The 24,385-nt window shown below is 43.2% G+C and overlaps 4 protein-coding genes and 1 long non-coding RNA gene across 6 annotated transcripts in view; 2 read left to right on the forward strand and 3 right to left on the reverse strand.

The window, feature by feature from the left end:
* ttyh3a (tweety family member 3a) overlaps positions 1–1,186 on the reverse strand; it is a 30,523-nt gene extending 29,337 nt beyond the window's left edge. For both annotated transcript variants that reach the window (XR_011585594.1, XM_070848374.1), the window contains exons 1-2: positions 881–1,186; positions 255–424 (exon numbers count right to left, since the gene is read on the reverse strand). Coding sequence is in view for 1 of the 2 variants with exons in the window: in XM_070848374.1 (XP_070704475.1) it covers positions 255–380 (126 nt within the window). In the remaining variant the exon portion in view is untranslated. The remainder of the gene's footprint in view (positions 1–254; positions 425–880) is intronic.
* An 859-nt stretch (positions 1,187–2,045) lies between these two features.
* On the forward strand, positions 2,046–13,379 carry snx8a (sorting nexin 8a). The gene is made up of 13 exons (XM_070848205.1): positions 2,046–2,113; positions 2,854–2,981; positions 3,625–3,754; positions 4,864–5,054; positions 5,502–5,622; positions 7,790–7,926; positions 8,075–8,155; positions 9,039–9,199; positions 9,312–9,441; positions 9,533–9,601; positions 10,688–10,837; positions 11,395–11,544; positions 12,620–13,379. Exons 1-13 carry the CDS (start codon positions 2,092–2,094, stop codon positions 12,698–12,700), a joined length of 1,551 nt encoding a protein of 516 aa, XP_070704306.1. The 5' UTR covers positions 2,046–2,091; the 3' UTR covers positions 12,701–13,379.
* On the reverse strand, positions 13,285–13,732 carry LOC139216959 (uncharacterized). Its single transcript, XR_011585589.1, has 2 exons — positions 13,670–13,732; positions 13,285–13,593 (listed from the first exon to the last, which is right to left on the reverse strand). It is a non-coding gene; the product is annotated as an uncharacterized lncRNA (long non-coding RNA).
* Positions 13,733–14,426: 694 nt separating this feature from the next.
* Positions 14,427–17,526, reverse strand: nudt1 (nudix (nucleoside diphosphate linked moiety X)-type motif 1). Its single transcript, XM_070848206.1, has 3 exons — positions 17,267–17,526; positions 16,136–16,281; positions 14,427–15,105 (listed from the first exon to the last, which is right to left on the reverse strand). The coding sequence occupies exons 1-3, from the start codon at positions 17,416–17,418 to the stop codon at positions 14,933–14,935; spliced, it is 471 nt and encodes a 156-aa protein (XP_070704307.1). The 5' UTR covers positions 17,419–17,526; the 3' UTR covers positions 14,427–14,932.
* A 918-nt stretch (positions 17,527–18,444) lies between these two features.
* mrm2 (mitochondrial rRNA methyltransferase 2) lies at positions 18,445–20,855 on the forward strand. The gene is made up of 2 exons (XM_070848413.1): positions 18,445–18,740; positions 19,788–20,855. Exons 1-2 carry the CDS (start codon positions 18,452–18,454, stop codon positions 20,225–20,227), a joined length of 729 nt encoding a protein of 242 aa, XP_070704514.1. The 5' UTR covers positions 18,445–18,451; the 3' UTR covers positions 20,228–20,855.
* The last annotated feature ends 3,530 nt before the right edge of the window (positions 20,856–24,385 follow it).

Below are 24,385 nucleotides of genomic sequence, written 5' to 3' on the forward strand. Positions count from 1 at the left end.
GGCTGGAGTCTGGAAAAGGTCGAGACGTGGCTGCATCAGCCAACACAGATGGCGACATGGATGAAAAGGTGAGGACAAAGCACAGGTGCAAACAGGTCATCTGCCACAAAGAAAAGCTTTCAGCTCAGGGCTGCAAAGCGGCATCATCCTGGAAGTGCACACTCATTCAATCACTAGCTGGACATAAAGGGTGTAGACATTTCTATTCCTGGGGCTATTAAATGGGAATCAGAGGAGTGAGTGAGGTGTTTTACCTGTTGATAGGTCCAGTCCTCTGGTTGGAAATCACTGCTGGTTTGCTCGAACTTTAAGCTGAAATGGGGCAGCCTGTGCAGGAGGTTCACCCACCACGGTGGAGAGTAGCTAACCACCGCTGCCATGGCGAGCTAATGTCAACCAGATCCCCAGGAGGAGGCTGCTGTAGCTGTAAACAGAGAGGGGGGGTCTGCTTCAGAAAGTCCGTCTGAGTCCGGAGAGGAGGACAAGAGCAAAACCTGCTGCTGCTCATTCTGGAGTTAGCAGGCTAGCTCACTAGCTAGCTAAACTAGTAAAGTTTGACTGTTATTAAAATCAAAAATAATAATAATTAACCCAAACAGCAGCTAATCTATAACCTAACATCTGTTGAAGCTTTATTATTATAGACTGGTGGTGATCGGCAGCTTGCTAACTTCATTAGCGTTGATTTTGCTAGCTTAAAAGCTTGCTAACATTAACTAGTAGTGTTAGCATGCTATAGCCGGGATTAGCCGAGCTAGTTAGCTTGTTAACTAGTCAACTTGAGCGAGTGTAGCGCCGCTAGTTAACCGGACTAAATGTTAGCTGTTCGTTCATGTTGTGGTAAAAAAAAAATAGTCAGAGTTTAACAAGCTGGTTATACCCGTGATGTAGCTAGCGTTAGCCGGTTTAGCTGCTGGTTAGCTCGGTCCGCTGAGACTCAACTAACAACCAGAGGAGTGTTTATTGTTCCGCGGGGCATCCTGCTCTGCGCTCCGTTACATCCCGGTCCGTTCAGCCGCTGGTTGTCCGCTTCATCCCCGGTAGTCCGTCCGTCGGTCCGTCCGTCCGTCCGCCGCCTCGGCTCACACCGGCACCTCCGAGTGAATCCGTCCGCCAGGCATCCAGCTTCCGACGGGAGTGACAGGGGCGGCTGTTCACCACACTCACCCAGCTGGCAGTCTCTCCTCCCCGGCCCGGCCCGGTCCGCACTCTGCCCCCCTCCCCGCCGTAAAAACGGCCCCGCAGCGCCACCTGAAGGCACCACGGTGCTAGGGTGATGGTAGATTCAGGGACCGCGGGAAATATGAAGACTAATTATCAACGGCACTGTTGAACATTAGAATAGAATAGAATAGAACAGAATTAAAGTTTATTTCCATTTACATCAGCAAGAAGCTATAAAGTAAGAAGCTAGTAAGAGCTTTGTAACGAGGGTAAAAAAACAGAATAAAAAAACAAAAATAAAAGAAATAAAGGGAAGCTATATACAAATATACATATGAGAATAGAATAAAATAAATACAAATGATAAATAAATAAAAGCACTATATAAAAATATCAAGTGTACAGAAGTGATGTTGCACATGCTGCATTCACTTGTGGTGAGTACAACTATAAAAAGTAAAGATCATAATAACCTCACACTCACATCATGGCCTTTAAATTACAGCGTTGGAGTCTAAGAAGCTAAAACGTACGAGGCGTCCCTGAAGGCAGCTCCAGTAGGTCCTGTTTGAAGAATGAGGAACAAATTAAAGCTAATTAAAGTTTACACCAGGAAAGACGCAGCTCTCACGAGGACAACATTCTTCTTTCAGGGGAATGTGGACTTCATCGCCAGACGCTGCTGGGAAATAAACACTTCTTCACACCTTCACATCTTTTTTTTTCTTTCTTTTTTTCTTTAAAAAGTAGTGATTTCTGCGGGGTGTGACACCCTCCCTCGGTCGTGAGTTACACTTTATGTCGCCCTGCTCCTCGCTTGGACTTTAACCAGCCCTCACTACAACTTTAAGAAATAAATTACTAGTTTTTTCTTTTCTGCAGGAAATCACATGGAGGTGCTCTCGTGCTCACATGACAGCCTGAGCCATGGCAGCAGACATCAATGAAGGTAACAGCACGAAAACTTCTCCAAGTCTTCCTAACACAGTGTTGCCGCATCGTTTCCTAACATCTTTGCAGCTCTGCGTGCTGTTGCGCTGTCAGAAATATCGTTTGGGGGTTTTTTCGTTGCTGTTTCTGCTCTGCTGGAGTCGCGATGTGATCTGACCAATGAGAACTTTTGGGTACATTCAGATCTCACATCGAAGTTGCTCCATCTTAAAACCCTCCGTGAGTGTTTGGTCTCACTTTGATTCACCTGTTGGGGTTTTCTCTGACACCAGATCGGCTGCAGCAGGAGGAATATTTCGGCTGCAGATGAAAGCAGAGATGTTGAAGCTTTAGCGAAGTTATGATGCTTTTTTCCTGCCACGTGAGAGTCTTGTGCATTGCAGTACTCCAGCAGCACACTAGCAGGCATCCACTGAAATCATCATTGCTTCATATTTAGACTCCCACTGGCTCTGAGGTGGCTGGTAATGTGCTGAATCTCAGTTTTATTTCCTGTCTCTGAAGATATGCAATCAGAGAAAAGCTGTATTATCTGTGTTGGAATAGTTTTAAAGTCATATGATGGGAAATAAAAAGGAGCAGTCCCATAAAAGCTGACACAAGCTGACCAGCATGAGCTCAGCAGCTGCTTTTATTGGTCACTTTATGCAGGATAATGTGTGTATGCTGCTGCTGCTGCTGAAGTATTTGTCACACTCGGGCGGTTGCCCTGATGTGAAGGTGCTGTTCCTCTTTCAGGCTCCGTTCCGGCCTATTACAGGGAAGTTTATGAGGCCGTCCGCTGCAGGACACATGAGAGGGTGCAGGTCGAAGTTTTCCAGCGGCTGCTCCAGAGGACCGATCTCTCCAAGCCGGTTTTAGGCCAGGTGAGGGGCTCACACCTGAATACAAGTCCTCAGATGCTGCAGGAGTTTGTAGTCTCTTGTCGTCTCGCTCTCTCTGCTTCTGTCTTCGCATTTTCCTGATACAGTACTTTTAAAATGTTATTTTGTTTATTGCACACAGGCGGATAGAAAACACAAACCGTTTACCACAAAAGACTCAAGAACTCAGCAAAACATTTACACATTTGTACCTTTTTGAATTCACACACATCCACATGCTCTTTCTGTCCACTTATTGGCTCACAGACTCAAATGAAAAGCACTCAGACCTGATTGAGGCACTTGAGTGCATTCATTCAGCTCAAATATTTGTTTGATTCTCATAAGACGTTAAGTTTTGTGAGGTTTTATTTGGTGTTTCAGGTAATGCAGGTAACATTTAGGCTACTGGACTGTTAAAGAGGAGCTTTAGATGATTTAATCAGTCAGATTTGGTTCCTTTTTGTGCTGAATTAGAGGCTAACTGCTCTGAGTGTGTTTCCCTCTTCCTGACCTCTCAGCTTATCGCTGCCTTTTGTGTCCAGCGAGCACTTTTTGCATGCAGGAATGCAGACCACAGTTGAATTTAGCTCCTGGACTTGGAAAAGCATCGACCTTCACGCCGTGTTGTCTCTGTCCTCCTCAGATTGCCGAGCACGTCGACACCGCAGACGGGTTCCTGAGCAAGTTGACGCTCTACAAAGCGCTCGCCTTGATCGCCCTCGCTCAGCAGGGAAAGCAGCCGAGCCCCAAACTGCTGGAGAACTGCATCCAAGGTAGGCGGCGGCGTCCCAGTGACAGCAGAGCGGCGAGAGCTGTGGATGTGCACATAAAGCTGCAGTAGGCAGTTTGTGTTTGGTGTCACTGGGTAAAAAACTATCTGTATTGACCTTCATCGTGTTGTAAAACTTTCAGGTTTTAGTGAATCTACCCGGAGACAGGAGACTTTGTCCAATCACAGGTCCTGTTAGAGAGAGAGAGCGTTCCTATTGGCTGCTCCACAAACGTTCAGATGTGGCTGAAAGTCTGATTCAATGGAGGAAAAGTTTCTGTTCCAACAACTGTGTTCACTGACTGTCTGACAGAGAGGAGACAGTAAAGGCAGTAAAACAGGAGTCAGTGTCCACCAAGAGTCTGAGAGATGAAGAGAAGTTCACCATGAAGCTGCTGCCTTCATGTTCCTGCCACACCTGAATGTGTCGCAGAGGTTTTTTTAGCTTATGTCCGTAGAATCAACTTTATTTGGCCAAGTTTGTACAAGCAAACAAGGAATTTGACTCTGGTGCAACTTCTCTCTCTTAATGTACAGTAAAAAGTAAGAACTAAACTAGAACAATAAGAATATGAACAATATACGTACACATAAATAGCAGTATATACGCTGGATTTAGCATCAGTGCAGGTGATGAGCGGCTGTGCTGATAGTTTAGCCTCCTGCTAAGTGTAGCTAAAGGCTGCAGCTCATGTGTACGGTTCACATTTGGATTGAGTTGTGCTTGTACTTTGGTGGAGAAGCCTTGGTTTGTGTTGAAGTGTTGCATTCTTTCTCCTGCCCGCAGAAGGAAGATGATGGGGGAGTTTTATGGTTTTCATAGAGGTGGCCATTATGCCGGTTTGACTTCGATCCATTCCCAACCTTGTGTGATTATTTAAGGCTCTCTCTGTTATTTCAGGTGTGGCAGCCAGCTACATGCCACTTCCTCATCTGTGCCGAGAACACGTTTTCTGCATTCGCCGCAGTGAATTTCGTTCAATTCATGACCTTCTTGGAATGTGGAGGACACGTAGCTGGAAAAAGAAAAGCATTCCTCCCAGCCAGGAAACTCGCTTCACCCCACACTTGTTGATTTAATCATACAAAACGAATATTTGTGCCGGTTGACAGAGTTACCGAAGCCTCAGCTCGGGGAGCCCAGGGACCTGAGCGCGCTGAGGATGCAGCCGGCTCAGGAGGACGTGCTGACGGTGTCCCAGACGCTGGACAAGCTGCTGGCCAGAGACACCGTCCAGGTGGAGCTCATACCGGAGAAGAAGGGCCTGTTCCTCAAACATGTGGAGTACCAGGTCACCAGCCAGGCAAGACACCCCGCGAGTCCGCCCGCAGCGTCCTTCATGACCCCCTGCTGCAAAATCATAAAAATTATAGATATAAACACAGGGAGACAGAGAGATTACATTATTTCATGTGGGGCTCCTGTTACGAAATGATCAGTGTTGTACATGAAGAAAAGCTCTGATTTCACCCCTTCATTATCAGCCACGTAGCTGAATACCAGAGCTTAAAGCACACAAGTGTGATGAAGACAGACTGTGAATGTACTCATAGTGGAAAAAGCACTTTTCTTCTGCGTCGGCCATGTTGGCGTCTTTTCTACGTGTTATCACCTGTTTAGGCTGAAATCAGTTTTGATGTTGGAAAAGGTGCCCAATGATGCTAAATATAAAAAAAGATCATCTATAATAATATAATATAATAAGGAAGTAAACAGAAAACAGTCTTCTGATTATCTTCTGTGTTTGCAGAGATATAAGATATCAGTGTACCGACGCTACAGTGACTTTGACGTCTTCCATGAAGTGTTGCTGCAGAGGTTTGCCTACAGAGTCGTTCCAGCTCTGCCACCGAAGAGGATGTTAAAGGGAGGTACGTACCCTTCTGTGTGCCCCTCTGTGCCCCTCTGTACCCCTCTGTACCCTTCTGTACCCCTCTGTGCCCCTCTATACCCCTCTGTGCCCCTCTGTACCCCTCTGCACCCCTCTGTGCCCCTCTGTACCCCTCTGTGCCCCTCTGTGCCCCTCTGTACCCCTCTGTGCCCCTCTGTGCCCCTCTGTGCCCCTCTGTACCCCTCTGCGCCCCTCTGTGCCCCTCTGTACCCCTCTGTGCCCCTCTGCACCTCTCTGTGCCCCTCTGTGCCCCTCTGTACCCCTCTGTGCCCCTCTGTACCCCTCTGTACCCCTCTGTGCCCCTCTGTACCCCTCTGCACCCCTCTGTACCCCTCTGTACCCCTCTGTACCCCTCTGTGCCCCTCTGTGCCCCTCTGTACCCCTCTGCGCCCCTCTGTGCCCCTCTGTGCCCCTCTGTGCCCCTCTGCGCCCCTCTGCACCCCTCTGTACCCTTCTGTACCCCTCTGTACCCCTCTGTACCCTTCTGTACCCCTCTATACCCCTCTGTACCCCTCTGTACCCTTCTGTACCCCTCTGTACCCCTCTGTACCCTTCTGTACCCCTCTGTACCCCTCTGTGCCCCTCTGTACCCCTCTGTACCCCTCTGTACCCCTCTGTACCCCTCTGTACTTTCCTAACAGGTCTGTCGTTCCTGTGATTCTTCTTCTTCTTCTTTAACCTTTGTTTAGTCAGACAGTCTCTGGTGCTTCGAGCTGCAGGAATCACAGCGTCCTTCACTCTGGTTTTCATCACCTCCCCTTTTCTTTCCTCCACTGACACCAAACTCGGTCCAGTTGATCTTCTGACTGTCGTCCTTAAACCACATCAACACGTCTCTCTGCAAACGGCCGCTGCAAACTCTCTCCTAATAATAAAAATAAATATAATAATAATAATAATAATAATAATGATCTCCAGTGTTGATGAAAAACACCTGGATATCAGAGCCGAATCTCAAAAATTGAATTTCTGACAGGATTTTGAATTCTGTCGTCATGTAAATGATCTCACTCCGTGGAAATGACGTCTTTAAACACCAGCTTTGTCACTAATGAGGTAATTTAATCTCAGAAAATAAAGTACAGACGTCTCAGTTGTCTAAATGAGCTGCACAAACTCCTGATAACTGAACTTTTGACATTAATTTGAAATCTTCCTTTAAATGCCGCCGCTGGTGATTGGGCTCAAATTCGTGCAGAAATTCCTCCTTAAATGCCGACTCCCCCTGTGCAGCAGCTATAATTAGGGTTTTTAGTGCTTCGCTGAGAGGTCAGCTAAATATCCCGGGGGTGTTTGCTAGCTGAGCGTTTTCTTTTGGTTGATAAAGAATAAAATGTTCATTGTTAAAATAAACAGTTTCCTCTGTTGCTTCAAACACAGTCGTGAGAGTTTCACTGCCGGAAAGAAACAAAGAAACTAGCGATGCGTAAAATGAGCCTGCTGCAGTTTGCAAAGACTTACTGTAGCTGCAGAATGATAATGATGTCAACACACACACACACACACACACACACACACACACTGATGAATCCTCGCTATACACTCGTTCTATTAGAAACCTTCATCAAGCACAGAGTCTGCAAGAAGACACCACACAAACCACATAAATCCAAACATAAGATCTCCTTCACTTTGTAAATATCTGAGTTTTAAAGGATGTCTGTAATAATATTGTCAACAGTGAATCTACCTGTAGTTTATTTATTATGAACATTGGACAGTAAAAACATAATGGATGCAGCAGAAATGTTTTTGTTACTTCCTCGTGTTTGTCTTCCTTGTTAAAATGATGCCTACATTACCCACGATGCAACGTGACCCCCGACAAAGACACAGGTTCTTTGATTTATTAAGAATAAGATTATTAAGAACTGGATACAAAATTATTATTATTATTTTTTTAAAGTGACTTTTTACAAATTATTTGTAAAATAAATAATAAAACTATATAAATAATATTTTTTTCTCATTAAAAGTGTCAAAATAAAATAAAATACTTCTGTGAGAAAATATGATAAAAGTAATTTTGTAAGTTGAAAATACTAAAAAGTAGTTTGAGGAAAAGTGCTCCATAGATAAAATCTATTATTCTTATTTCTGTCCTAATAAAATAATTCCCTCCATGTTGTTTTTCTCTCCTCCCACAGTCCTGACCTCCGTCTCCGAGCGTGAGTTCATCGAGGGGAGGAGGCGTGCTCTCGTCAGATTCATCAACCTGGTGGCGCGGCACCCCTTCTTCTCCGAGGACGAGCTGGTGAAGACGTTTCTCACCTTCAGCGGCTCCGTACGTGACCTCGTTTCTCTGCCTCGCTCCTCCGGGCGGTTGCACAATGAGCTTTATCATCGTGATGACTGGCAGCGAAACGCATCCTGTTCCAGTTACTCAGTGTCTTTTTCTGCTCACCGTCTCCTCTCCCCTCTTTGCCAAACAGGATGTTCAGACGAAGCTGCGTGACACTTACAAAAAAACCGGAGATGAGTTCATGACCAACAGAAGTGCAACCCAGGCAAAGGTTTGTCAGGGCTGAGGAGTGGAACAGACTGATTGACCCTAATCCTAAAGAGTAAAAGTACAGTTACACCCACGAAAAGTGACTCAAATAAAGGTAAAAAAAGCAGCTGGTTAATTAAGTAAGGAAAGTGAAGTTACTGCCCAGGTTAATATCTTTAGGATGTGTAAAGTGCAAAATAAAGAAAACAGCAGATATTTAAAGTAGAATAAACGTTTGCTCGTCCTCCTAAAGCGCTCAGCGTGTTTCTCCACTCTGTTTTTCTAAAAATACACTCGTCTGTTGTTGAGGCCTCGTTCGGTCACGTGGAGCAGCAGACGTGTAAAGAGAGCTGGATACAAAATGACCTGCATGTTCTTCATCGTAGGGCCCAGAAAGCGTCCTGGCCGAGCGGGGACGAACCCTAACCCACTGCGGCGGTACCCGTTGGCTTCATGCTCGTCGCCATCTTGGTTTTTAGAACCAGAAGTGTGATTCTGATAAATTAAAGATGTTGTTTCCTCATAAAAACCACTGAAACTAGAACACAAAGAAAAACTAACATTTCATTGAACCGAGCTTCATACTGAAAGAGCAGCTTCACTGGTCATGATTAAAGGCATTTTCAGGTGTTAAATAATCCCTGAAAAAGAAAATAATCATTATGCACCCCCACTTTTAACTAGAACGAGGCGTCTATGGACTACAGGGCACCAACAGAGCTCATAACAACAATAAAATAATCAAAATAAATGGACTCTGAGACCACATTTAGACCAGTTTAACAAAGGGATAAAAGGCTAAATGTAGGGAGTTAAAAAGTAGATTATTGGCTCGAATGCAGAGCAGGATTACAGATTAGAGAAGTTCTCCGCAGATTGAGACTTTGCTGCGTCTGTTTTTGCAGGAGTTTCTCCCCGCTGACATCCAGGCTCAGTTCTCCACCAGCCGAGAGCTGATCAGAAATATTCACAGCAGCTTCAACAAGCTGCGGGACCGAGCCGAGAAGATGGCGGAGCGCTCCAAGGAGAACGCCACTGATCTCCTCATGTTTGGCCGAGAGCTCAGGTATCTCATCAGCGAGTCCTCCTGCTCCTGTTCAGAATAACACACCAAAGCCTCTGTGCTGTTGAGAATCCGCTCGGGATGAGTTTGGCAGTAATAACGCTGTTTTCTGCAGCACGCTGGGCTCAGACGCTTCGTCTCTTCCCTCGCTGGCCTCCTCGCAGAGCGCCTGGGGGGCCCTTCGCCAGTCTCTGAAGAGTCTGTCCGTGGAGTTCGCCGTGCTCTCCGACAAAGCCGCCCAGCAGGTACGGCCCCCCTTCCCCTGATGATATCACGTCTTCATGTATAATGAAAATAGTGATGATAAGACCAGTGTTGCTCTGCTGACGTCCTCAGGGCAGACGGGAGGAGGACGACGTCGTGGAAAAGCTGAATCTGTTCCTGGATCTGCTGCAGTCGTACAGAGTGAGTCAAGTGTTTTCATCCATGGAGGGAAACGACGAGGAGACGTACAGAGAGTCCAGTTAGACTGAAACCATTTGGTTTGGTGTCATGGGTTCTGCTGGTGGATTCTGTGTAACTTCAACAGACAGAAAAGTTACTCACAAACACTCGTCACATAAAAAAAGTCTTATTTTGTTCTTTTTTATGTTGTTGTTTAACACTTCAAACACAATAATTCACTATAAACCAGGGAAACAAAACTATCTGATACTTCATGCTGTCAGGTTTTCTTAAACTCAAAGATACTCTAGAGATTCCCAGTTTACTGACGTGCTCGTCTGTGCAAAGTGATTGTGACATTTCCTCCTGTGATCTTCCTCCTCTGAAATAAAAACTCTAAAACTATGTACGTGTTGCCAGTTCAGGATATTATCTAATGATTAACTAGCTTCATTTTTCTAGACTCAGTTGGAAATGCGGCTCTTAGTGAATAAACTGACGAGCAGATAAAGTTTTAAACAGTTTTCCACCTTTACTACATCTGTTAACTCTGATCCAGGGTGTCTGCACCTACCAACAAGTTAGATTTAAGGCTTTTAAAACCTTTGAACCCACCATTTAATCACATTTAAGGCCATAAAAATCTACATCAAAATATAAATATAGTCTAAATATAGACTGTCAGTTCAAAGTGAAGAGAACGGTAACTGGTCGAGTTAAAGAGTTCAGGACGTCCAGTACGGCTGCTGCGTTCTTCTGATCAGTAGGATCCTTGTTATCAGCAGTGATTTTATTTAATGTTTCTCCTTTTAAAAGTGTTGGTGTCTTTTATTAATGTTAACATGTCTCTGTTAATGCAGTAACATAGTTCATTTGTTTTTTTAAAGCAGCTGTTTTAGCAGAAGTGTTTGAAAACTGCATCACATCCAGCGTTGGTATCGTTGTTCTCTCTTCTAGTTCATATGTTGTTCAGTGTAGCTGAATGGTAGCAGGATGATGGAGTCAATAAACATTTCAGACTATTTAATACCTTTTAAGACACATTCTACGGTAGTTTAATCATTTCTAAAGACACCTCTTCTATTATTCTGTTTTCTTTTTCTGCAGGATCTCTGCGAGCGCCACGAGAAGGGCGTGCTCCACGAGCACCAGCGAGCTCTGCACAAGTACGGCATGATGAAGAGGCAGATGATGAGCGCCACGGTGCAGCCGAAGGAGCAGGCGTCCGTGGAGCAGCTGGAGTCACGAATAGTTCAGGTGGTCGAGCTCTTTCTGCCGCTGGGCGTCACTCACGGTGCCGATGTGGCTCCTACCACGTCGATCATAGAAGTTATCTGGAGAGATTTTTATTTATTAAATCAGTAACCATAAAATCTCTTTCATCTGATTTTCACACTTCTTATTTCAGTGAATACGACCCAGTCAGACGGTTCTGTTTAAGTTATTAACTGTGATTGATTCAGTAACTTATGACTTGAAGTCTCTTTCTGTGGGGTTTTACAGTTATTACATCAACAAGCACAAACATTATTGACTTATTACAGCTTTCACTATTCAAAGTGCTGCCAGAAATGAGCCCTTTTTTGTTTTCATAGAGGAATTTATAAGATAAAAGCTGTCATGAGTCTGATTTAGGCCTCAAAGTAGTTAAAGTTGTGAGATTTAGATTTAAGTCTCCTGTTTTGGTAACTTGAGTTTTGGAGCCTCATCTCATCTCATCTCATCTGTGGCGTCACCGGAGGATCATTTCCCCACAGAAAGCTTAATCTCCTGAACTGATTATCATCATAAGTGATTTCTTCTTCTTTCACCAGCAAGAAAACGCCATCCAGACCATGGAGCTGCGTAACTACTTCTCCCTGTTCTGCCTTCACCAAGAGACGCAGCTCATCTTCATCTACCTTCCCATCACATCCCACATCCTGGGGGCTTTTGTTAACTCCCAGGTCCAAGGACACCGAGAGGTGAGGCCGCTCGTCTGCGGAGCCTTCACACGTTTAAATTGGCTTTTTAAAGTCAAACGAAATAACTGATAATGACGGACGGCATCACGGGGAGGATAATCTCCTTATCTCGGATTTGAGCTGGCTCACGTTTCACATGAGCGAATGATTCTGTGATGTCGCTTCGCCTGGTTTAGAATCAAATAAAGTATTATTATAACTTACTGTATCCCACTTTCTCAAATAGTGGAAGCTTGTTTTAGAAACATTATTATTTCATATTCCCTCTGTTTGATGAATAGATTTTAACATGAAGCCTTTTTCCTGCTACGTTTTAAAAGAGCAAACATTTACTGCTTCCTCCGAAATACAGTTCAGCTCCGAGATTAAAACACAGACCCCTGCATCGACTGAAATATTAGTTAGAACACTTCAAATGACTAACGTTATCTCCTCGACGCTGCTCGCTGTAAATGATTAGAACTCAAAATGATTTCATGGCGTCCACTATCAGAGCGGCAGCGCTGTGCTATACAGAAATAACAGACCGTATAATGTCGTGACTGACCAATCAGTCGAGTCTGAACACGCCACAATAAGAAACACCTGGCGGACGCTCTGAAACAAACAGTTTGGTTTTAGGCACCAAAACTACGTGTTAACGTTCAGGAAAAGATGATAGTTTGGGGTTAAAGTCTGCTGTTTGAGGAATAAAAACCTGCCTCTCATACAGGCCTGTTTCAAATAAAGGCTGAGGGAAATAATTCATCAAGAACCAACTGATGAAAACAGCATTTCTATATTGTTGGAAATGGAAAATGGAAACGTACATTTGTACAACAGGCACCAGGGCTTTTATTTGATGGTGTCCACACCCCGAAGACGTTACTGGAGGAAATACTGCAGTGTTTTTCACTCACGTGCTCCTATGGCTTCATTTGAGAAGCTTTCTGTGGATGTCTGAGTACTTCAAGGTGTGAAATGCTCACCTGTTTACCACTGAGCAATATTAGTGACACTCTTTATTCTACTCTTTATTCTGAGCTTCATGGAAAAGTGAGTATAAAGAGACTTTTTGCTTCTTTTCTTCCCCCAGATGGGCGAGGTGTGGAACGAACTCCAGCCGAAGCTCGGGTGTCTCTTTGGTGGCAACAACGGCTTGAAATCTCCCATCTGAGAGCAGAATGACACGAGGTGGAAGGCGAGAAACGCCGCCGCTGACGAGGATCTCAAACTGGAAAACGGCTTTTCTGCGTGAGCTACAGAAAAAAAAAAAAAAAATGCAATGCACAAGTTTTTCTTCCTTCTAGAAAAAAGTCCTCTGTTACATAATAAACGCTCCATTCAGCCAGAGGAGTTTTAATGTAAGTGGATTCTCAACTTCTCGGCTTATTTTGGGTTTTATCATCCACCGTGTCGCTGGGGAAGACGGTGGGCTCATAAATCTGCCATTTCATGCTCTGCTTGATGAGGAAATAATGTCCGTTTCCAAATCAAGGAAGGAAAATCCTCTAAAGGCTTTTTTACGGAGGCCAGTCGGACGTGAAGGATGACCATATATTCATGTATTCCAGCTCCTGTTTATGACTTAGCCTAAGTTTTACACACTAATATAGTCGAGGGACAGAAAGTTTTACTTCATTAAAGGATGGGATTATTTTAAATCTCCAGTCATGAAGGTTTTTGGTTTTTCTCACTGAATAACTTTAGACTGATGTATTTTTGATACAGATGTGTCGCAGCAAACTTTTCTACAAACACCTGTCTTAGTGTTTTATATAGAGCAACGGCGTCGCTTTCTCCGCTTAAACTGTTTGCAAGATTCCCAGTTTGATTTTATAAGCTATTCTCAAAGTGTATACTACGAATACTAAATACTACAAAGGGCAGAGATTTGAGACTTATTGATTAAAAAACGACAACCTGTGTGGCATATCAGTAATAACACTATAAGCTATTGATTTACTACCAAAGATATATGAAATAAATTCACTAAAACACACAGCTGTGCTATAAATCACACAACTGGATTTCTACACAGTTCAGATTGAATAATAACTACTTTTATTTCTTTCATTTCACTGGGAGATTTTTGGCCGTTTCACTTTATAAATTCACTTTTTTTTTGTTTTGTTTTTTTTTTTACATATTTTGGGTTCAAATTACTGGTAGCTCCAAAAAATGTTGGAACTGGTCCAGGAGATCGACTCAGCCAGCAGCTGTGAAGAAGCTACAATGGCTGTTGTGTAATTCTTTGGAGCTACCACGTTAGTCAAAGTAGGTCCACTAAAAGAGCTTGTTTGATCCACTGACAGGCTCAGAGTGTTATTCTAAGTGTGTGACAGCATCATGGAAAGGATCCCTACAGAGAGAGACCTGGAAGATCCTTTTGGTTTAACCACAAACAGCTGTTATATCGCTCTCTGCTAACACACCAGACTCCATTCACTAAAACGCTAATTTTACCTCACAGAACACAGGAGCTGCTGGTCTATTTCTGCCTTGATTAGTTAGTTTGTTTGTGTTATTGTGTGACTGTGGTGTTTTTAAGAATTAATTTGAATACAAATTAACAAGTTAAATCATCAGAGTCACAGCAATTAGACCAGCAACCCCCATGACCTGTGAGGTAAAATTGCAGTTTTTGTGAATGTAGTCTGGTGTGTTTGCAGAGAGCGATATAATGGCAGTTTGTGGTTAAACCAAAAGGATCTTCCAGGTTTATCTCCTTTCCATAATGCTGTCAGACAATCTTCTGGACCAAATCTAAGAGTTTTTGAACCTACTTGTCATTTCAAACCCAAAACATGTAAAAAAAAAAAGGTGAGTTATTTTTTAAGTTTAAATCAGGGTGAACACAAATTCCCAGATATCTGGCATGAAAACAATGACACATACACATGTAGTTATCAAAATAGTTTATTTTTGTAAAAAACAAAATCAAAAGGGACATTTTGCCACATTTGGGCTCATGTTTTAGACGTTGCATCACTAATTGTCACCAGCTGATGTCAATAATTCAGGATATGTGCACATACAGTAGTTTATTTTACAAAGAAATTGTATTACAGTAAGAAACACGTTTGTTTTGGCTGAAAAAAATGTTTTGGGAATCGAGTTAACTTGCACAGAATATGAAACCTAATTATTCCTGTAGATATTGTAAATATGACATTCAAGAGATCCTTGCTGAATTGTATTAAATCAATTATCCTGAAAAATAAGAGTGGATTTTTTCTTTCACTGTAAAGCTGCTTGATATTATTTTTATTCAATCGTGTAACACAAAAGTTTATTTACATGTACAGTTAACTGAGAGTCTAACGAATGAACGTGAACAAAACCAAACACGTCGGAGCTTAAAGAAGAAATTTGGACACTTGAATGTTTCTCCTCTCTTCAGTTTCCCTCACAGCTCCTCCACCTCCTCCAGCGTGTGGCTGAGGATCACATCATGACCCTGAAACTTGAAGTATCCGACAAACTTCTTCTTCTGGAGCATCAGGGGGAACCACAGGACGTCGTCTACCCACATCTGGCTGAAGGGAATCTCGTGACAGTCGAACCACTGAGGCCTCATTTCTGGAAGACAAGAGAAAAATACTCAGTGAAGCTTAAATCAGAATTAAACGTTTCTGCCGTTATGTTGCTCTTTTCAAAGACACCAAACTCCATTGACAAAAACAGCACTTTTTAAAGTAGTGTTGCTGGTCTACTGCTGTCTTCATCAGTTAGTTTGTGTTATTGTGTGACTTCAGTGTTTTTTAAAGGGTTAGTTTGGATTCAACACAATATTTGTTTAACACACAATAACACAAACTAACCAATCAGGGCAGCGGCAGACCAGCAACTCTGCTCGGTTCTGTGAGGTAAAATCGTTGTTTTTGTGAATGTAGTCTGGTGTGTGTGCAGAGAGCGATATAACGGCTGTTTGTGGTTAAAGCAAAAGGATCTTCCAGGTCTCTCTCTGTAGGGATCCTTTCCATGATGCTGTCACACACTTAGAATAACACTCTGAGCCTGTCAGTGGATCAAACAAGCTCTTTTAGTGGACCTACTGTACTTTGATCAGGTGCAATTGCCTCAAAAGATTTCATTACAGCCATTGCAGCTCGTTCACATGTAAAAACTGGACCCAGGTTTAATAATACTGGAGTTATCCTTTAACTAATATGCTCTCTTTGCTCACTGACTGACTGAGTTTCAGTCAGTTCACTCAGAAGGATCATTGTTATCTATTGTTTTAAAAAATGTCCGGTAATGAAACTGGAGACACAGCGTAAAAGTAAAAACAGTTTCGACCTCACTGTCTGAACTTTAAAATGTGTTGCCATGACGTCCAGACTCAGGAAGTCGAGATTAAAGGGAACCAAAAGTGAAAAGGGAAAATTTCTGCAGGACTACAGAGTATTATGAATGTCAGTTACTTGGAATTATGCACAGCAAAAATGTAGTTCCTCTTTCCCTCTAAAGGGCATGGGGAGTTTTTTTATTTATTTTAATATAAACAGTTATTCCCCTTAAGGGTGATGACACCGTTTTCTCGCTCTGGTGGGAAAAAAAATGTTGGAATTATCCTTTTTACCGCTCGTGTGGCGTGGTGGAGACGCACCTTCTGACTCTGTTGGCTCTCCGTTATAGGAGTCGGCTCTGAACACGTGGACGTCGAGCAGCTGTGTTTCTCCAACAAATTCAAACTTGATATTTCCGACCTTCTCCAGGGAATCCACCGTGAGGCCACTTTCTTCCTGCAGTTCTCTAAAAATGACAAAATTCAATAAATATTTTATAAGTGTATGTTTTAGACATAAACTCACATTTCGTCCCACGCAGACACTAAAAGCAAGTAAAGATGTCTGTAGTGATGATATCAGTGTTTCCACAGAGAGGAAATCTGTTTGTGCTGCCCATACAAACAGAAACACAATCAGTTTTCTACCGATTCAACTACATCTGCTGATTTTATTGTCTGATTTTGTTTGGTTCAAAGCCACCAGACTCCATTAACAAAAATGGTCATTTTAGACAGGACTTGCTGGTCTATTGCTTTAATCTTTTAATCTTTAATAGCTAGTAAACACGATTTAATATCAACACACAGAAGCTAACGTTAACTAGCATAGTGTCAGCTAGCTTAATACTGTTTTGTTTTTGTTTTTTTTCAGCCTCTGACCTCCAACATCTCATCACCGGAGCTAGCGTTAGCCACGTAGCAAGTGGATTCAGGCGTTCAGTGGGCGGGACCGTCAGCCTACTGAAGAGGTCACATGATCAACAGATCCCAGCTTGTGACATCACAAGAGGGGCCAAATCTAAACGGAGCGTTTACTGAAAGATGAAAACAGTTTTTGTTTGCTGTCAAACACAAATTTAAACACAGTTTAGACTTTATACCAGATTAAACCATCCAATACTCATATTTATAGATACTTATATATATTTACATTGATTAAATGTTTATGTTTACGTTAAATGTGTGTTCATTTGTTCAGCTTTGTTGTTCTTGTTTATTATATTTAGGTTGAAAAGACATGAAAAAGTGGATTTTATTAAATATTTCCCTTTATTTTCAGGGATTTCCAGCTGTGGGAAGTTTATTGTGAATCAGAATAATCTTTTTAACTTTTTAATATATCTAATAGTTTTTCCCTCTCAGGCTTTGTTTATAAGAATATTTCACCTGTGAACATCTCATGACATGAAGTACCCGCAGGTGTCTAAAGTCAAGGTGATGCTGTTTTACCTCCTCGCACCATCCTCGATGGTTTCTCCGGGCTGGACTTTGCCCCCAAACCCGTTCCACTTCCCGGCCCCGAACCCCCGCTTCTTCATGCCGAGCAGCACCCGGCCGGGCCGGACCACCAGCAGCAGGGTCAGCAGCTTGGAGCTCCGCATCTCACCTGTCGGCTGTACCTGCTCCTGGAGGGCCACGTGACCGCGCAAAGAGCACAGAAAAGGTGATGAAAGACGGGAAATGAGTACGAGACTCCCGCGTACAGCACTGCGGACGTCATCACATGACGCGCTGAAAAGTCGAGCTCGGATTGGTCGGTGCGTTCTATCCGCCGGTCCGTCGTTTGCGTTAATCAAATGTGTTCGACTAGAAACTAAAGAGCTCCAACGTACCGGCGTGTTTATATATTTCATTGAGAATCAAAATAATATTTTTAACAGAAAGTATTTAACTTCTCTCAGGCTTTGTTAAAAGAACATTTTAGAGTGTTCACCTGTGAACTCTGCATCATGTGACAGGAAGTATCTGCAGGTGTCTAAAAACAAGGTGATATTTTACCTCCTGACGTCCTGTACTTCATATATATGAAAATCTATCTATCTCTCTCTCTCTCTATATATATATATATATATATATATATATATATATATATATATATATATATATATATATATATATATATATATATATATATATATATATTTACTTTTGTGTTTTTGTTATTTTCTTATTCTTTTGGAGCTGTGTGTAACAAAAAGCAATTTCCCCCTGGGGATTATTAAAGTAATTCTGATTCTGATACATGTGTGTGTAACACATAATAACACGAACAAACTCACTAATCGAAGCCACTCCTCTGTTCTCTGAGGTAAAATTACTGTTTTTGTGAATGGAGTCTGGTGTGTTTGCAGAGAGCGAATAGATATAAGATATTCAATATGTTGATTTAAAAAAAAGCCAAAGAAACGTTTGATTTCCTCAGGTGTGTTTTCTGGGGCCTTTACATTATTTTATTACAGTCGATTAGATGGAAATAAAACAACTTTGTGATACTGAAATGACAGAAATGTGAGTATTCCCGGTAGGAACTATTGTTACCAAGGTTTTGTTGCCGGGGGACATATATAGGTGTTACGCATTGTACGCATGCGCAGTCCACCCTTCACCGCTCATGACCCAACCACACCAACAACAATGTGGTGCCTGACCCCCCAGAGGAGGTCCCTGCACTGCTCGCTGCCCCTGATGAAGAAGATGAAGATGAAGAGTCCCGCCGAGCAGCGCTGGCTGCTCCGACAGCTCAGAGACCCGTATGTCAAAGCGTCCCACGCGCTCAACTTCCGGTGCAGGAGCGCCTTCAAGCTGCTGGAGATGGACGATCAGCTGCGGCTCCTGCGGCCCGGACTCAGCGTGGTGGACTGCGGGGCTGCGCCCGGAGCCTGGAGCCAGGTGGCCGTCCGGAGGGTCAACTCCTGCGGGACAGGTGAGACAGGTGGGAGAGGAGGGAGAGATGGGACAGGTGAGACAGGTGGGAGAGGAGGGAGAGATGGGACAGGTGAGACAGGAGGGAGAGGAGGGAGAGATGGGACAGGTGAGACAGGAGGGAGAGGAGGGACAGGTGGGACAGGAGAGACAGGTGAGATAGGTGGGACAGGTGAGACAGGTGGGAGAGGAGGGACAGGTGGGACAGGAGAGACAGGTGAGATAGGTGGGACAGGTGAGACAGGTGGGGGAGATGGGACAGGTGAGACAAAAGGGAGAGATGGGAGAGGAGGGACAGGTGGGACAGGAGAGACAGGTGAGACAGGAGGGATAAGTGAGACAGGTGGGACAGGTGGGACAGGTGAGACAGGTGAGACAGGAGGGATAAGTGAGACAGGTGGGAGAGGTGAGACAGTTGGTAGGACACCAGACTTGTTTATTATCATTATTCTGGTTATTTGTAACTGATGGTGTTTCTGTCCACTATAAAATAAAGATATAAGACAAATCTTTATTTGTCCCCTTTAAATGTAGGTATAAAGAACTGTAATCACTTTTTATTGATTTATTGATTGACTTATTTATAATCTTGTTACAAATGTTTTTCTTTTAATCTTAAAGACTTCACCAACCCACGAGGAAATACTCACACACTCGTAGGAAGAGAGAAAACAAAGAGAGGAGGAAGGATAAATCATGAATGAATAAATTAATTTATAAATATACACACAGCTACTGACAAACGGCACTTGATTTAAAGCCACCAGACTCCATTAACAAAAACATGGATTTTAACACGTGAGCTGATGGTCTGCTGCTGTCTCGATCAGTTAGTTTGATTGTGTTATTGTGTGACTTTTGTGTTTTTAAGGGTTAGTTTGGATCCAACACAATATCTGTGTGACACAAAATAACACAAGCAAAGTAACCAAACAAACCAGCAGCTCCTGTATTCTGTCAGGTAAAATTACTGTTTTTGTGAATGGAGTCTGGTGAGTGTGTGCAGAGAGTGTGTAACCACCAGGTGAAATGTCCTCTTCCGTCCCAGATCCAGGCTCGCCGTGCGGCACGGTCGTTGGCATCGACCTGCTGAACATACCGCCTCTGGAAGGCGCCCACTTCCTGTCCCACCACGACGTCACCGACCCCGCCACGCACGCCAAGCTGCTGAAGCTGCTCCCCGACGGCCGGGCCCACGTCATCCTGAGCGACATGGCGCCCAACGCCAGCGGTTTCCGAGAGATGGACCACGAGAGGCTCGTCGCCATGTGCTCGTCTCTGATCGACTTGGCTGAGAAGATTTTACGGCCCGGCGGCTCTTTGCTCTGCAAATACTGGGACGGGATCCACGCTCGTGGACTCCAGGAGAAACTCTGCGGCGTGTTTGGCAGCGTTCGGACTCTAAAGCCAAACGCCAGCAGGAAGGACTCAGCCGAGAGATACTTCATAGCCAGAATGTACAGAAAGCCACTGAAAGCACCGCGGTAGCCTTTTATCCTCCTGACGTGGCTCCTAAAACGAATAACTCTCCCAGCTGAGATGTTTTCTGGAGGCTCCCATGAGTCCAGTCTGTGTTTGTGATGAGGAGGCTCTTCTAATAATAACCTCGGCCAGTAGGGGGCACTGTTGAGGCGTCGCTGAGGCTCTGGGCTGCAGATACAAACAGGCCACAGGCTGCTGCTGCTGCTGCTGCTGGTTTGCAGGGACGGAGAGCAGCAGCAGTGAATCACCGATATTTAAACCAATGCAACAACCACTGGTGTGGTTTTCCTCTGGAGCCCCACTGCTGCGCCTCCTCTCCTGTTATTATTTGCCCCCCTACCACCCCTATCCCCCCTCCCCGCCCCAGCGTTTGCTCCTCACAGTCACTTTGGTGTTTGCTTTGTTCCAGAAAGTCATCTAGCGGCGCTTCTTATGCTAATAACCTGCACCGCCGGCCGTGTACAAACATGTAATCGTTCCCTCGTGGAGAGCTTACGATGTGTGAGACTCACGTCCCGCCTGAGTGATGGGAGGCGGCGTGACGCTGCAGCTTAGCGTTGATCCGCCTGTTTCCTGTGGACAGATTCTCCTTTACATCACTGTGCTGAAAAGTGCTTTGATTAGGGCCTATTGATTGAGGTGAAAGGAATTGGTCTAATTTAACTGCACTAATAAATGGTGAAAACTGACATGTTGGATGTGGGCGTGGCCACATGGCTCCATAGCGGCCCTACAACATTTTAAAATATTCAGCCCCTCCTTTCAGTTTGATGTACATGCATGAAATTTGGTGCACGGATGTATCATGTCCAGACGCACAAAAAAGTCTCTGGGTGCCATGACCTAAACGCAACAGGAAGTCGGCCATTTTGGATTAAATGTTAGTTTTTAGTGCATTTTTGGCGATTTGGAGGAGTTGTTAATGGACCAACTAGTCCGCGGGGGTTGATCCGATCAGCTTCAAACTTGGACAGCGTGTAGAAAAGACCTTAATGATGAAACGTTGTTAAAAGCTTGAGTTTTAACCGAACGGCGGGGGCGTGGCGAGGCCTCAAAGTTCTGTGTTTTGCCATGAAACAGGAAGTGGTTAATAATTAGACTCTACATGATCCAATCAGCACCAAACTTAACATGTTTGATAAAAGTCGCGCCCTGAAGACGTCTGTGTGTCAATATTCAGTCATAGCGCCACCTAGTGGAAACAGGAAATGACATGTTTCACGCTATGATGTCTCAAGAAGAGCCAGTTAACCAGATCCACCTCAAATTTAGTCAGAAAAGCATCAGTTTTTCGTCCAAAGGTGTTACCGTGACGACGTGGTGAATTTTGATCCTTTCTTGATGAACAAACAAACTCGACTCCTCAAAGTCAGATCTTTACAAAACATGTTTGGTAACAGTCTGGGTCTGAAGTACCAAAAAAATCTCTATTTTTCTCTAAAAATCTGCTTTTATTGAACACAAGACAAAACAAATCCAGCTTCTACTTAGTGGGAAGTAAAACTCAATACTTACACTGTGACTCTAATATAATATAATATAATTAATGTCTTGTACTGTTAAAAACAGCCCTAAATGCTGCTGACTAATCCAGTTACACTCCAGTTACAGAATGTCTATGCTTAGAAATTATGAATGAAATAATGTTTTTTCCCTTTTAAATATAATTAAAAGTAGTAAACATGGTGTCAGAGTAGTAATAAAGGATTTAATGTTCTTCTTCTGTTATTATTATTATTTTTAATATTATTAATGTCGTCCTTTTCTCTTTCATTAGCATGACTTTGTTGTTTTTTTGCAGATTTAATTGCCTGAAAGTCTTTGAATCCTCCTCAAAGGCATCAGCTGTTACCTTGGTTTAACCTTACTGCCAGTGGACTGAACCATCTGCAGCCTGAAGGGAGGGGGGGGTGGAACAGCCCATCAAACGCTCTGACGTTGTTTTAGAGCCGAAATTTAAATCTGTCAAACTAGTTTATTTATCCGCTGATAATTAGATACTAATGGAAAACAAAAATCGCAGGTAAAACAAACCTTTACTTCCAGTTCCTCGAGGGTCCTCGTGTTCGGACCCCTCCTGGCCCGTTCCATTTATTTCCCTTCATTATGATGCTGCTGCCATTCACAGATTAATAACAGGCCTGATAAGCAACAGTTTATCAGCTTTTTTTTACCTTTTCCAGGTGAACACATGCTCCAAACAGACTCCTGAATTATCAGTCATAGAAATCAGCTTGTTCCTAATTGATCGTCAGTAAAAATGAAAATTAGAAGCCTAATCAGGACTGAATTTGTATTTATGGCAGCGAAGGCAGAGACGACTCACATGAATAAATTAATAAGGCTGCTGTTTAGCCTTTCAGTGTCAGGAATGATGAGTAATACAGTTTGAACTGAAACAATTACCCGCGTAGACGAGGCACCGACCTCTATGGATGATTGTTTGGGATGAGCGGGAGCAGCCATGCCTGCTGATGAGCCTGATACTGAAAGATGTGAACAGATGACCAATTTTAACTTCTCATTACTTGTTGATTATTCAGCGCTTTGCTATTTAGATTTAAATTATTCCCAAAATTACTGTGGGATTTATGTAAATTCCACTGTGGCTGAGCACTCGGGCTCAGGATGAATGATGATTCATTCACAGGTTAATTCATTCTTCTCCGGCCAGCTGCAGGTTCAGATGTAAATATTAACGGATGAAGAGAGAAAAACTGTCAGAGGTGCTGTAATCACCTCTTTAATTGTCTGAATTTTGAGAACAAATAAGCTGCACAAGAACCTCTTTGCTTCCATTTGTGTTTGTCTTTTGTTGAATGTGTTTGTTTGCATTTCAACAGAGCGACACTGCTCAGGATATCAGAGGTGACGCAGCCCAATATTCATACGACCTCAGTATGACGGTGTTTGTTTTTTACCAGGCTCAAGAGGAGAATAATTAGCTGCTACTTTGTGTCACCTTAATCAAGTGTTACCTGTGCAGTCTTCAGGAGGAAGGTTGTTTTTTTTTTTTTCCTCTTCAGGTTATAATGAATAAAATTACGTTCACATGACTGAATTCTTATTAGATACATCTGCCTCGTCCTGGGTGCTCCAATCTATTCGCTCTGGTGTCAAAGGCCCTCAGAAGACATGAAATTAGAAAAATCTTTCAAAGGAAAGCTCTGGTGTTTTTAAACCTGAGCCATGTTTTTACACTTTTTGGTTTCAGAATGATTGCGAGGTGCAAAAACAAATGGATCTGGTACAGTAGGTACGTCCACTAAGAGTGCTTGTTTTCAGAGTGTTATTCTAAGTGTGTGACATTATTATGGAAATGATCCCTACAGAGAGAGACCTGGAAGATCCTTTTGGTTTAACCACAAACGGCTGCTATATCGCTCTCTGCACACACACCAGACTACATTCACAAAAACAGTAATTTTAGACATGAATTACCTGCTCTACTGCTGCCTCAGTCAGTTAGTTAGTTAGTGTTATTGTGTGACCTTGGTGTTTTAAAGGGTTAGTTTAGATCCAGCATAATATTTGTGTAACACACAATAACACAAACAAATTGACCAAGTGAGCCAGCTGTGGACCAGCAGCTCCTGTGTTCTGCGAGGTAAAATTACTATTTTTTTCAATTAAGTCTGGTGCCTTTGAACAGCTTGATATAACAGCTGTTTGTGGTTAAACCAAAAGGATCTTCCAGGTCTCTCTCTGTAGGGATCCTTTCCATAATGCTGTCAGAAACTTAGAATATCAATCTGAGTTTGTCAGTAGTTAAAACAAGCACTTTTAGTGGACCTACTTTGATCAGGTGCCGTTGCCCCAAAGGATCGAATTCTAGCCATTGTTGCCTGTTATACGCCCGCTATCGGCTGCCGGCCGAGGTGATCTACTGGATCAATTCCAAAACATTTTGTACCTACTGGTCATTATGAACCCTAAACATGTAAAAAAAAATAAAATAAAAGGACCCAGGTTTATAAGTCCTGTAGTTGTCCTTTAATTGGTTTGAAATCACAATCGATTTGCTTTAACAGAAACTGTGCTGCTGCTCGACTTAATGATTTAGAAAACGTCATCGTTTTCAGATGCAAACCAGCAAAATGATGTTTTTTAGATGCAATGAAACTCTAAAACTTGGTATATTGTAAAAAGAAATGTTATCTTTTT

The sequence above is a fragment of the Pempheris klunzingeri genome, chromosome 17 (genome assembly GCF_042242105.1).
Source record: "Pempheris klunzingeri isolate RE-2024b chromosome 17, fPemKlu1.hap1, whole genome shotgun sequence".
In the NCBI taxonomy this organism is placed as follows: Eukaryota; Metazoa; Chordata; class Actinopteri; order Acropomatiformes; family Pempheridae; genus Pempheris; species Pempheris klunzingeri.